The sequence below is a fragment of the Plasmodium knowlesi genome (genome assembly GCF_000006355.2).
Source record: "Plasmodium knowlesi strain H genome assembly, chromosome: 4".
Classification (NCBI taxonomy): Eukaryota; Apicomplexa; class Aconoidasida; order Haemosporida; family Plasmodiidae; genus Plasmodium; species Plasmodium knowlesi.
This window is the reverse complement of record NC_011905.2, coordinates 547,835-561,309: the sequence shown is the minus strand read 5'-3', so window position 1 is coordinate 561,309 and position 13,475 is coordinate 547,835. Positions and strand designations below refer to the sequence as shown.

The window sequence follows — 13,475 nt, the reverse complement described above, 5'->3', positions numbered from 1 at the left end:
TCTTCTTCTTCTTCACCGATTTTTAGCATCCCCCCCAATCTGGCTTGCCACAATTTTACTCTGTCTTTCCCGCTGCTTCGCCCGGGGTGCGGCGCATGAAGTACTCACCCGTCTCCATCTGAATGTCAATTTTTCTAGGCAGTTGATCTGGCGGGAAGACGGATTTCTCCTCCTTCTTGGCGCCCTTCTTCTTCTCCAACTTTTGTTTAATTTTTTTCCTCTGTACATTTCGTTTTTTAAAATTGGGGAGAAATTTTTCCCAGTTTTCATTTTTAAATTCTTCATTTTTTTGGAGTTCCCTTTTTGCAATTAGTTCTTTAATGTGATAAACGGGGTGGATATTTTTCATGCAGTCGACAATAATCCTCCTGACCACTTTCAGGGCCTTGAAGTACCCAATGACACTCACCGTTTTTCCGTGCACACATATATAACAGTTGGTTAAAATTTCCAAGGCCTTTAATGTGGTCCCATTGCTTCCTAGCAATCTCTGTCTTCGTTTGATAAATTTATTTCTGTTCCTTACATAGGTGCTAATTTTTATGATATCACAAAAGGTTTCGTCGTCCAGCACTCGCTTGGCATGGCTAAAGGGAACACTTCTCGAGAGTAGAGAAATCATGTCCCTTGCCTTTATTATGATATACGGGTCGAATGTTTTTTTGGTGGTTTTTACACACATGTAACCTTCAATTAAATTGATTTCAAATTTTATGAAGTGATTATTTAATACATTTTTTATGTCCGTACTGAATTGCTGGAGATACTTTTCTCTGTACTTGGGAAAGAGCACTTTGAAGCTGGACTCCTCTAGGAAGTGGTTTTTGTTGTCTTCCCTTGTGAATTTTTCGATTTTCCAATGGTCTATGTTTTCATTGTCCCATGGTTTCTCCTTCCTGTACTTTCTTTTTCCTGCCTGGCCCTTGTTGTGGGATGCTTCCTCCGTCGCCATTTCGGGGGTGGCACGGAGCGGGCCTGACAGAAATAACTTCAACGACTGGAACGACGCGCAGCGACTGTAGTGATCGCAACGCCTGTAGTGATCGCAACGCCTGTAGTGATCGCAACGACTGTAGTGATCGCAACGACTGTAGTGATCGCAACGCCTGTAGTGACCGAAGTAACCCGAGGAATGGGCCTATCTCCGTAGATGGTTGCTTCTCTCCGTGGAAAAGTTACCCAGGTGAGGCAACTTCTTTGGAACGTTTTACCCCCCTGCTAGTTGGCCCGCTTGGTTTGTACCACTTACCAGTTTGCCTCCCTGCAGATGGGCACAGAGACTACACGTGCGCGTCCATCCACGCTGCATACGCGTTGCCGCATAGTTATTCACGCGGAAAATGTAGGTAATTCAGACCGCCACAACTCTCATGAAGTAAAATTCTTTTTGTAATGTACCTTTTCTTCTCTTTTTAATCATCCCAAGTGGGCGCGCATTATCGAGAAAAAAAGCGCTACAAAAAAAAAAAAAAAAAAAAAAAAAAAAATGAGAGGTTAACAAATTGGTTCTAAATTGGTCGCGATCACGGTTTTTGCCATTTTTTTTTTTTTTTTTTTTTTGTAAATTTTGCGTGATTTTTTTTTTTTTCTTTTCCAGCAAGTGTCACAAACAACAGTTAGAAAAAAAAAAAAAAAAGTTATAACCACCCTGGGTAGCCTTAATTCTTTCGCTCCGGGGATGTTTTCTCCTTTTTCCGGATGGTGGGCTTATTTGTAGAAAACGTCCACAGCGTTGATAGGCAAATAGATTCCCCTCTGCGGGGGTAGTATAGGGGGCAAAAAAGCGCACCACCCCCCCGTGTCATATAATGTAGCCAAGTGTGGCCATTTTGCAGGTCTGCTCTAGTGAGTTCATCTCTGATTACATTATATATCCTTGCGATGATCTGTGCTTGTTACGACCCCATGAGGACGAGCTAGGGAGAGTTACCCAGAAAACGCATTAAATTCCCATATTTTTTCTCCCATGCCGGTGCCCCTACTTTAATGAAGTTCCTGCGCTCTCTGAGGCTCCACGCCGGGTGCCCCCTCCAGATTCAAAGGTCCAGGGGAACAATAAGCAAAAGGAGCAATGTCCACCTAGAGAACAATTATGTTTACCTCTCAACATTGCGTGAATGGGTGGAAAGGGAAGGAAGAGAGGAAGGACTCGATGAGCCTCACGGGATAACAACCCTCGTCGGTAGGAATGGAAATCATATTATAAATCACCCCTCGGGGAGCTTCAAATCGAGGAAGATGTCTCCCCCCGCTTTTCATTCACAGCATGGCAGGTCCACAGAGACAGAAGCAGTGAAGAACAAGATAGAATTCCTCATGCGAAGAAACACGCACGGAACGATAAATGACACAGTGTTTAAAATTCTGTCTGTTATTAATGAAAACCCGAAAAACAAAAACGTATATATAAATAAAAATATTTTAATTGCCTTTCATACATTGTTAATAAAAAAAAAATACCATTTGAGCATTTCCAAGGGAAGTATATGTAACGACCTTCAACCAAGCATCTTCCATTACATCCACCACAATGTCAATCTGCACTTAAAGCATTATCACTTAAGTAACGTTAGTGAGTTGCTTCGCGGCTTGTCTAAATACATGCACAAGGTGAACCCCAGTCAAAGTACTAAAGAGTTAGTTCAAAATATTTTTTATTTTCATTTTATTTCTCAATTTAATTATTTTTATTATTTTCGAAGAAGGGGGAATCCTGAATCCTTTGGTGGGGACCATGAAAGGGGTGCATTCTTCAGGAAGAGTAGTGGACGAATCTACGAAAGTCCAGACCTTCCGGGGGGGCACAAAAACAGTGATGAATTTTGCAAGAAAGACATTCATAATGAGGCATATTGCGAAATCGCGGAGGGGAGGAACCTTTCTGGCAAAACGGTACTCCAGTTAGGGAGTCCTCGAAATGAGAAAATCAGGGAATACCCACTTAAAGGATCTAACCGAAGTGGTGATCCCAATGGGCGGGATGAAGTCATTTTCAATCACCTCAACAGTTACGTTGTTTTTCTCAGCAACCACCCGATGTACGCCTCAGAGAAGGTTCTACACATTATTTCACTACTCGCGAATAAGGTTACCCAAGCGAACGTGAGCGCTAAATTGGCACTATCCTTCTTGTCCTCGAGCGTGAACATCTTTGATAAACAAAAGGGAAACGGACGGAAGCTCCTCCTGCAGAGGAAAGTGAACTACGACATATTGTACGCTGTGATAAGGGAGTGGAACGAACAAGTAGGGGAAAAGCCTTCTGGGGAAGAACATAAGAGGGATCCCTCCCCAAGTGCCCAAATGAAGGAAGGAAAGAAAAACGCGTCTCCACTCTTCGTGCGAAATCTATGGGCATACTCCCATATAATTAATGTTTTGAAAATTTTAAAGGTGAAAAATTTCCTCTCTTCCAAGTTTTCCTTTTCGGAGGATGCGGAACGGTGTCTAGTGCAGCTCTTCAACAGCGCCACAAGTCTCTTGGGGAGCTTCACTCCTGGTACTCCTTCTCCCTACACGATGAGGAAAGAAGAATGTAACTCTCATTGGAGCACTGTGCCAACACAGAACGAGCTAAATAGCATTGCAACGATCTATGTCAATACAGCAGCCCTCCTCAGCGAAGTAAAAAATTTGTGCACCTTCCATTCGTCTCTTATGATCATACTGAAAAGCTGTTACAGGAATGTTCTTACGTACTACCCCCTGTTGCATGAAAATATGATCATCAATCTTGTTAGGGGAATCCACTACCAGATGGAAGCATATTCGGATATGAATTCTTTTATGAGTTGTTTCTATAAGATGAAGAAATTAGAGGAGGAAAAAAGCTCCCCCTGTGTGATGTCCCAGTCAAATGAAGGAGAAGAACTAGTCAACGCAGTTAAAGATCTGTTGCACCTTCTTGCGGAGGTAACTAACTGTCTTGTATTTCCAATGAAAGAAGAGAAAAAGGTACCCACGAATAAGCTCATAATAGTTCTGGGTTACCTCCATAAAATGAACAAAAATTACTTTCCATTCATCGACAACAATATGCTGAAAGGGTGCATTTTAAAACTTCTGCACGAGATAGCGAAGCAAATTAAAAAAGAAGAAACAAATGTATCGAATTATCAGATATTAATATTGATCAATGTAGAATTGACTCATCGAGGTGGCTATTTGAATATCCCCCTCTTGCGCGAATGTCTTAGGCGCCTGGAGGAAGGCTCTTCCAACCTCTTTGAGAGTGAAGCGGAGATTATTCTATTTCTAAACTTTTTGAAGAAGTTTCGTGAGGCGAAGAAGATTTGTGGTGACTATATAGAGAGTGAAGACCCCAGCCAACACGATGATACATTTCTCCTTTTCAACGATGCCGCTAGTCGGAGCAGTTTAGATCAGGTCGATAGGATGGTTACTCAACTGACAGATAAAGTTACCCGTGTAATGTTCTGCCCTAGGGTACCCAACATGGTAAACCTAGTTAACATGGCGAACTCGCCTACCTATTTTAAGCAGACACTCCTCAAACCCCCCCACCAGCATATGTACTACCCACTCAGAGTGTACTTCCTGGCGTATGAAAATATCTCTCCAAATTATTCAAATGAGGAACTCATAAAAAATGCTTTACTTAACAAGTTAACGGAACTGATGCAGTTCCAAAAGGCGAATCTAACGGAGGAAGATTTCTTTTCCATTATATCTTCCCTTCTGAAGCATAAAATTGTGGACCATAAGGCTTACTTGCAGTATGATTCATTTTTGCGGGAACGTGAGGGGCTCGTCCAAATGAAATATATCTTCTTGGTGTTGAAGCGTATTCTGGAGGAAATACCCGAGGGGAATTTACTCAGGGCATCCGAACAGACATCGGTGTCCCAAGTTAATGTAGACTCTCCACTGATATCCATCATAAAAATATCAAGCGATCTCATCCTGCATGACAATCAGTACCGTGAAAATTTCACCTTTTTCAAAGAGATTTTGCACGTGTATCTGGATAAGTACCAATACTTTGGAGAGATCGCCCCTCAATTTAACCTCTTCCTGTTGACCCATTTAAACAACTTAGTGCGTACAATGGAACAGTTAAGTGAAGTTGAGCTCGCCAGACTAGTTTACCACGTGGCTAGCTTTTACTACACAATAAATAAGTTTTCACGTGATGTGTTCGGTGTATGCGGGACAAAAAGCAACTCGCGTTGCCACAAAATTGTTGCAAATGAATGGGAGGGGAAAAAAGAACAAGTAAAAATTGGAGAGGACTCCATTGACTCATTACACGAACAATTACCTAAACCTCCTCATAATGATGCGAAGACGGATGATCCCTTGCATCTAAACATTCAAGGGGGTATCGCCCTCCATTCGGGGAAGGGCACAATTGTCAGCTACAACGAGCAGGACATAAGCAAGAAACTACTCCAGATGCTTAATTGCCTCTTGGATGTATTATACACTAAGAAATTAAAATGCCTGGAAAGAAATGAGCACATGAGATTATCACTCAGTAACATTATTCAAGTTTTTGTTTCTTTGAAGAATGCCAAACTGAGACACAGAGACTTGATGCGTTTACTGTCCGAAAGGTGCGTCTACATCATGTTTTTCCAACCAGGGACCATAAAACTAGAGCTGCAAATTCGGTTCTTTAACAGCGTGGTGTTTCTGGACTACCTGAATGCAGTCGATGAGGAATTTATGCGCTTGGCTAGTTGCCACCCACATGCGGCCCACAACGCCTCCATGCAACGGAGACATATACTCTATGCGCACTTCCATCAACTACCCAGACAAGCTATATACACGCCAAACATTTCGACGTACCTTCTCAACTTCGTCTCCATCCTGGATTATCTACCCTTCGAGCATCAGAGAAGAGGTATCCGGAAGGCTGCATTTTGGATTTGCGAACTCCTTCAAATGTCCTTCCCTAAAGAAGTTGCACCATCCACCAACATGTCTACACAGACTAGTATGGACCATGAGCCCTACTCTCCCCCCTTAACCAATCTTGACAAGAGAAACGTTTTTTTCCTCCTCAGCCTCCTGCACCTGGGTAAGTACCCCCATATCAACATTTCGGCATTCCCCCTAAAGTTCTTGCAGCAATTTTACAGCCATTTCATTCTGAGCGAATTCGCTCACCTGAGTGTGAGTTCAAGAGTGCGGTCCTCCTCGACCCACCAAAGCATTTACAAATTTTTGGAGACTTATTTGCGGAAGGAATTCCCCCGCTGTGACATTTACAACGAAGAGGAAGTGTCCCTGTTCAAGGTGGACCTGGTCATCCTGCCGAGGCGACACAGTCATGTGTCCATATGCGTCTGTTGATGTAAGCGCATTGGTATGTATCTGCACATTTTTTTTTTTTTTTTTTTTTTTTTTTTTTTTTTTTTTTTTTTTGCACACTTTAAAATGGAACAACATAGCTATTTGTGTTGGAAAAACTTTCTGAACGTTCATACATTTTTTTTTGCACACATTTTAAAATGTGAAAAAAAAAAAAAAAAAAAAAAAAAAAGAAGCCAAAACTATACTTTTAATTCGTGCACTTAAAAATTGTGGTATTTCTTCTCTCTTAAGTTTTGTTCTATTTGTTGTAGCTATTTAGGGATCCATCCTTCAGCGTCATACTTTGCTACCATCCTTTGTTGTAGTTTTTGTTTTTTTTTTTTACTACTGTCTTATTTTATTTTATTTTTTATTTTATTTATTTTTTTTTTTTTTGCGGGGGGAGGGATGTTATCCCCTTGGGTGGTTTTTCTTCCCTCCTATCCCCTTCACCATCAACTGAATCATCTGAGTTGTGTTTAGAAGTGTCCACGGATAGAATCCCCCAAAGGGGATGGCACTACGAAAATTCCCAATTCAGCTGCTATTCGGCCGCTCTTACGATGCACACCCTCGCGGATCCCCTCACAACATCTCGGGGTTCCCATACACCCTGAGCATCTGCCTCAGGTAGCTAATCAAGCAGTCCAGACAAATGAAGTTCTCATTTTGGTAATTTCTTTTATCGCTTTCGTCCTTCTTCCTATTAAAACCTGGTTTATTCTTCTGCATCTGCTGCATTTTTTGCATTTTCTTCTTCTTCTCCCTTTTTTCCGTTTCCTCGGTCATGCAATTCTTTAACAGCCTAGAGGACATGGCTCTTTTGGAGAGTTTGAAGCTGTACCCCATTGGTGTGCAATTTTGTTGACCTCCATCCACTTCGTTGGTCTTTAAGTGGTCCAGGTAGTCATGCCTGTCTGGACCTACGTGATCATTCATAGAACAGTTCACACTGTTAACCTCGTTCTCTGCTGCGTCCTTACCTCTACCAAGGGACTTGAACTTCCCGTTCCGTAATTCCAATTCATCATGTGTACTTTCTTCACTGGAGAATGAGCTCCCCCCTCCGTTTAACTTAACCCTACTCCTCTCCATAAGTCGGTTATTAATGTCTACACTCTTCTTTGTGGTAAATTTGGAATCGCTCTCTTTGTTAAGCTTGCTGTATATCTTCCCGTACTTGAGATCACTGCTATTGTACACATAGTGCATGTACTTATCATGTTTGGATTCAAAATTAAAGTTGTTCATGTTAAGTCGTTGCATTATTTTCTTTCTTGTGAGGTGTTTTTTTCCCTTTCGACAGTCATCACTTTGGTCATTTGTACGCACGTTGTATATGTTCTTCACGGGGAATTCATCCCTTTGGTAATTTCCCTTTCTCCTCTTTGCCGTTTCTAAATCTCGTTTATCCCCATTTGCATCGAACCGTTTTTCTTCATTTCCTACTACAGGGGGCAGATCATTCCCTCCTGTGAGAGGTAGTTTTTTTCCTTCCTTGGCATTCACCTCTCCAGGTGGATCTTCCTCTTTCTCTTTCCAAATTGTATTGTAATAATGGTTTGGTTTTTTTTTCTCCTCTACTTCAAGTTTTATATTTAGTTCTTCCTTCCATTGATGTTGTTCCTCCGCGTGGTTCGAAGGAATCCTCTTCTTCATTGTCCCATTCCATCTTCCCGTCTCCTCTCTTTCTCCTCGCCTGCACTTCTTTATACACTTCTTCCTCTTCAACTTAAGTGGGAAGTAATGATTAAAAGTGAACTTGACAAAGTATCCATAAAAGCGTCTCCTCCTTCTACAATGCCCTTCCTCTCCACCATTCAGTTCTGTGTTTCTCACGTAAGAACAGTTGTCACTAAGGCACAGATTGTACAGCTGAATGAGCGTTTCGACATTATTACCTACGTTTTCGTCTTTGTAGCATAGGAGGTTAAACAAATTTTTAAAATTATGGATCTTGTTGGCGCACTTGGACAGGTAGCTCTCGTACTTGTCTTCACGCGCGCCTTTTTTCCTCGCCTGAGTTTGGCTGATACGGACGGCGCTGTCAGCCCGGTGTTCATTTTCCTTGTGTCCACCTACGTTGCGCCTGCTTGCGCCGTGCCGGGTAGTTTTGCCATTCCCCCGTTTGATCTTCCACACGCAGTCCTCCTTACAACAGAATATACTCGCCGTGTCATTTTCTCGAATAAATGTTTGTACGGTATGTCTGTCTGCATTTCTCGTTTCGCTTGTCAGTGGTAAATTTTGTCTTCGCGATATGCTAAGAGGCGGATCAACTCGTGCCCCTGCCCTGGGGAGTTCATCTAGGGGGGGGCTACCATATATCTGTCCCAGGTTTCCTTTCACTTTTCTCTCTTTTTGTAACGAGGCGTCTACTTCGGCGCCAACCTCCGTATGAACCTTCGTATTGACCTCGCTGAATACCTTGGAAGATGTCTGCCTATGCCTGTGACCGCATGCCCTATCTCTCCTGTCCCGACCCTTTTTCTTTATGTGCACAAGTTCTAGGGAGAGAAACCCACCGAAAGGAGGAATCTTCATGGAGCTCCTCTTAACCCCTACGCATGACTGGAACGACAGAATGGACGACTGGTGCGTTAAGTAAACTATAATTTTGGGAATGAATTTCTTCCCCCCGCCCCAGGCTGTTGTTGCTATATCCTTGTTGAAGTTCTCATACACCCTGACGCTTATCAGGAAATTGATAACCACGTCCATCAGAGACATGCCGCTACACAGCCATGACAGATACTTGTTGTTATACTCGAGGGTGCACATGTGTTTGTAACACTCGTAAATTTTTTTGTAAAAATTTTTCGCTTTGTTTTTTTCCTTTTTCTCCAAGGTATTGTCGGGCCTCTTGACTCCGCGGGGGTCATCAGGTGGGTCATCAGGTGGGTCATCAGGTGGGTCATCAGGTGGGTCATCAGGTGGGTCATCAGGTGGGTCATCAGGTGGGTCATCAGGTGGGTCATCAGGTGGGTCATCAGGTGGGTCATCAGGTGGGTCATCAGGTGGGTCATCAGGTGGGTCATCAGGTGGGTCATCAGGTGGGTCATCAGGTGGGTCATCAGGTGGGTCATCAGGTGGGTCATCCGGCGGGTTATCTGGCAAATCAACAGGCATCTCTTCACATAACTCAAGATACCCCTCTGGCCTTTTTCCCCCCCGTCCATGGGCACCTCCGATTGAGAATTCCTCTGCACATGGTGCATCTAGCCCGCTTGACTTCCCCACTTGGGTCCATTTCCCTTCTCCATCTTGTGTTTCACCTCTTTGCAGATTATGATACCATTTACGTGGATGCCCGACCTGATGGAATGGAAGTGCTTTTCTGGTGCAACCTTCCCTTCCACTCGGCCCGTAATTATCATCCCCTGCGTTCGAGAGTTCCTTCTTTCTCATATCAGGAGTGGGCACTCTGAACACGCTTTCATCCGAGGAGGCACACTCAAGCTCCACGTTTCTGTAAGCCTTCCGCATGTCTAACACGAGATGCACATTGTGATATACATACGAATGATAAGAACTAATAAACTGTTTAATTATTTTAATATTTTTTCTCTTCCTATAGAATAATAAGTGGTTCCTCATGCTTCTAATTTTTTCTTGCATCATCTTCCTCTGTTCACAAATTGGAATATTCCTGGAAGTGACACCCACTGAATAGTAGTTTAATTTTCTCAGGTCTTTCAAGATGATGGATCTGTTTAGCTTTTTCTTAATTTTATACACAGCTGAGTTGTGTTTCTTTAATATTTTCACGATTCTATTTTTAAAATTGGACTCGTCTTCTGTTGCATCACTTTGTGTGATAGTTGCCCAAGGCTCGCTTAGCAGAAGCTCTGACCTGTTCAGGTAAGTTCGACTGGTCCACTTGGTGATTTGGTATACTATGGAGACTTCCTCCTTGTAATGGTCATTCAATAATTTATAAACATTGGAATTGTAAAAAATGAAATTCTTCAATCTCTTTATGTAGTGGTTATTTGATTTCAGCGTCTTCATCATGAGTGAATTCCGTTCAGCAACATTCACCACGGAACATAGAACGTAGATGTGGCGCAGGTAGGAGAGTAGGTTCCTACGGTAGCTCCGGTCAAAATTCGAATTTACCATGCATGCGGGGAAAAAAAAGCATCCATCTTGAGGATACCCTGAAGTTATCCCTATATGACGATCGGTGTGACTGCTCCTGTGAATATCCCCTGATCTATTAACATAACCAGGACGAGAATCAATCAGCACATACCGCATATAAGATTCAAATATAAAAAGAATACATGTCTTTTCCAACTTCCTTTCGTTGCGACCTTTGGCCTTCATTATCTTGTTGTAAAAAACTCTTGAATTGTATCTTCCACTTAGGACAAACTCGAAAAAGGTTTTTACATTATGGATGAGGGTACTGGTCAGACGGAACTTGTCTGCTCCCTTTCGACCTCTTCCCTTCTCAAAATTCCTCTTAACGACACCCCAACTTGGGTTCACACTGTCACTATAGCTCTGTGCGTTTTCCGCATTCCAGTTAGCACCGCCCCCAGTGAGTACATCGCTTCTTCTGTTCGATATTTCGTCATGTCCGTTTGGATATTTGTTGGAAGATTCATCCTCCGATTTCTTCACAATTAGGGCGTCCACACCACGGTTGCCAGCTACATCGAGGAGTAACTTCGCTGAACCCATTTTTACACCCATTTTTACGCCCATTTTTGCGCCCATTTTTGCACCCATTTTTACACCCACTTTTGCGTCATTTTCTCGACTTCTATCCAACTTCTCTACGTTCTCTCCATCGGCGAATGCCGCCATAGAGGAAACATCTTGGTGTGTGGGGGGGTCTACAAAAAGTGTATAACCATTTTGGAAGCACCTCCCATCCCTGAGAGTTCCTTCCCCTCGTGGATTCCTCCCTTCACAATGGGAATCGTACCGCACCAAATCGGTGCTGTCACTTCCACCTGAACGAGTCAGGCAATTCTGAGCATCTTTCCTGAGCTTCTTTTGCTCACCCATGTGGATATGCCCATCATAATTCTCCTCCGTAAAATTGAAAATTGAATTGGAAGAAACGGGTGCAAAATTAACATGGTGGCAAGTACCCCCTTGTATATACCCTACCCGATGAGAACCTGGTAACTCGGTTCCCGGAGCAGGTCCTTCCGTCACATTTGTTTCTACATTAGGTTCCTTTCGCCGCGAAAAAATGTTAACCTGTGCAGGAAGCGAGATCTTCCTCCTTTCGAGGATGCTATTACTATGTGGAAGTTGCTTCTCGAGGATGGACTGGGGGTGGAGTCTGTCCTCCCGTTTTCCGCTCCGTGAGAGGAATTGATCAGTGACCATTCCACCAATTATATCTTGGTCCAAGAAATCATCCTCTTCATTATTCAAAGACAATAAAAAAAAAAAAAAAAACATTTTTTCTGTAATTCCTAGGATCCCACACATTATGGCATATGCTGTTAATTTGCACCTCTCACTGCTTGTCGTTTTTACACACAAATAATTATTTATAGTTTTCACCATTTTATCGTACTTCCGCTTTTGTCTCTCTATGTTCATCCTTCTTTCCAGTTGTTTGTACACATAATTCGTTTCACAGGTGGAAGAACGTGCGTCCTTTCCCCTGCACGCACGATCAATCGGTTCTTTATTTAGGTATCCAATTCTTGTGTATCCATCGGGAGGATTGATACAGCACATAGCATCTTCACTTGGCACTTCATTCCTCAAGGAATAATCTACATTAATAACTTTGTCATTATTTTTTTTCCGTTTCCTCCTTTTCCTTTTCTTATTCCCACAATAATTTCCACACATGCTTCTGCAGACGTGTAAGGCGGTGGGTTTCCTCCCCTTCCTATCTTGGCAGAATGGAGTCCACCTCATTTTGTGCTTCACTCGTTTATGTAACATCCTACAGGAATTACCAGAGGTGGGCTTTTTACTCATCAGTAATTTTATGGTTTCCTTTATCCTTCCTTTGTTTCCGAGATTTCCCTTCAGATTTTTTTTTCTTCTTCCCATTTGGAGTGTACCCTTATGCCCCTTTGGTTTATCCTGCTCTTGTTCATCCCAAGGGGTGGATCCCCCCATGTTGTTCATCTCCTCATCCGATCCCTGAGAGGGACTCTCCCCTTCCGAACGACCCCCCCGGCCATTATAAATCGAATTTAACTTCCTCATGCTATAGTAATATTTCCTAAGGTACTTTCCAATTCTTACTGACTGCTGGAACCCCAGGAATGTAAGATCTCCCTTCCCTTCCTTGAATGGCCACACATTCTGTATCTTCTTCTTGGGTGTTCTCGCTCCGTGTCTCATATAAATAACATTAGCCACGCTATTGAATTCAAAGTATGTAAAAAGGCACTTCTTGCATAGACTCACGTTTTTTTCATAACTGTCTTCGTTGATGTATTGACAGGAGTAGTCACTTTTCCCTGAGTCACACGAATTCACTGATGGGCACGTGGATGGGGAGCTGATGCGATTTTTCCTTCCTTTCCATTTGCGCCGACCTCCCGTGAGGGTTTGTCCCACACGATCGTCGCCATCGGCGGTATCACTATTGATTGGGGTCTCTTCATGGATGAATTTTTCCTCCATGGGTTTCTTCTCGATGTATTTTTCCCTTTCTCCTCCTTGAGGTTGTACCCTCTTGCGATCCATCATCCCAAGAGGCGCTTCGCTCAAGGCGTACCCTTTCCTAACGTTCACAACGCGACACACAAATTTATACTATTTCCCCGCGTGTGAGAAGGGAAGATGTGCTTGTTACGTACAAAAGGAGGGGGTAAAGAAGATGCAAGGGATCCCGATGGTGAAACAGTGTCGGGGTGAATTCTTTGTTCTGTTATCAGCGGCAACGTTGAAAGTGCAGGCTTAGGCTTGGGTCTGGTGGTTCACCTGCCGTTTTTCTTCATACCACCCAAACGACGCCGCAAAAGATGCGCAAACGACGCTGTCAAGGATGCGCAAACGACGCTGTCAAGGATGCGCAAACGACGCTGTCAAGGATGCGCAAGCGATACCGTGCAAGGGTGGTTTGCCTTTGACTGTGGCACACCCGCTCCTATTACACGGTTTGCGCGCGGATGAACTGGCCTACCCCCATACATGCATAGCCGAACAGAAGCGCACTAGCT

The 13,475-nt window shown here is 43.2% G+C and overlaps 3 protein-coding genes across 3 annotated transcripts; 1 reads left to right on the top strand and 2 right to left on the bottom strand.

The window, feature by feature from the left end:
- Positions 1-55: 55 nt before the first annotated feature.
- Positions 56-952, bottom strand: PKNH_0412900 (KRR1 small subunit processome component, putative; the record flags this gene model as incomplete). The annotated part of the gene is made up of 1 exon (XM_002257917.1): positions 56-952. The coding sequence occupies one exon, from the start codon at positions 950-952 to the stop codon at positions 56-58; it is 897 nt and encodes a 298-aa protein (XP_002257953.1).
- A 1,034-nt stretch (positions 953-1,986) lies between these two features.
- PKNH_0412800 (conserved Plasmodium protein, unknown function) lies at positions 1,987-6,321 on the top strand (the record flags this gene model as incomplete). Its single annotated transcript, XM_002257916.1, has 1 exon — positions 1,987-6,321. One exon carries the CDS (start codon positions 1,987-1,989, stop codon positions 6,319-6,321), a length of 4,335 nt encoding a protein of 1,444 aa, XP_002257952.1.
- A 585-nt stretch (positions 6,322-6,906) lies between these two features.
- PKNH_0412700 (conserved Plasmodium protein, unknown function) lies at positions 6,907-13,002 on the bottom strand (the record flags this gene model as incomplete). Its single annotated transcript, XM_002257915.1, has 1 exon — positions 6,907-13,002. The coding sequence occupies one exon, from the start codon at positions 13,000-13,002 to the stop codon at positions 6,907-6,909; it is 6,096 nt and encodes a 2,031-aa protein (XP_002257951.1).
- Positions 13,003-13,475: the final 473 nt, after the last annotated feature.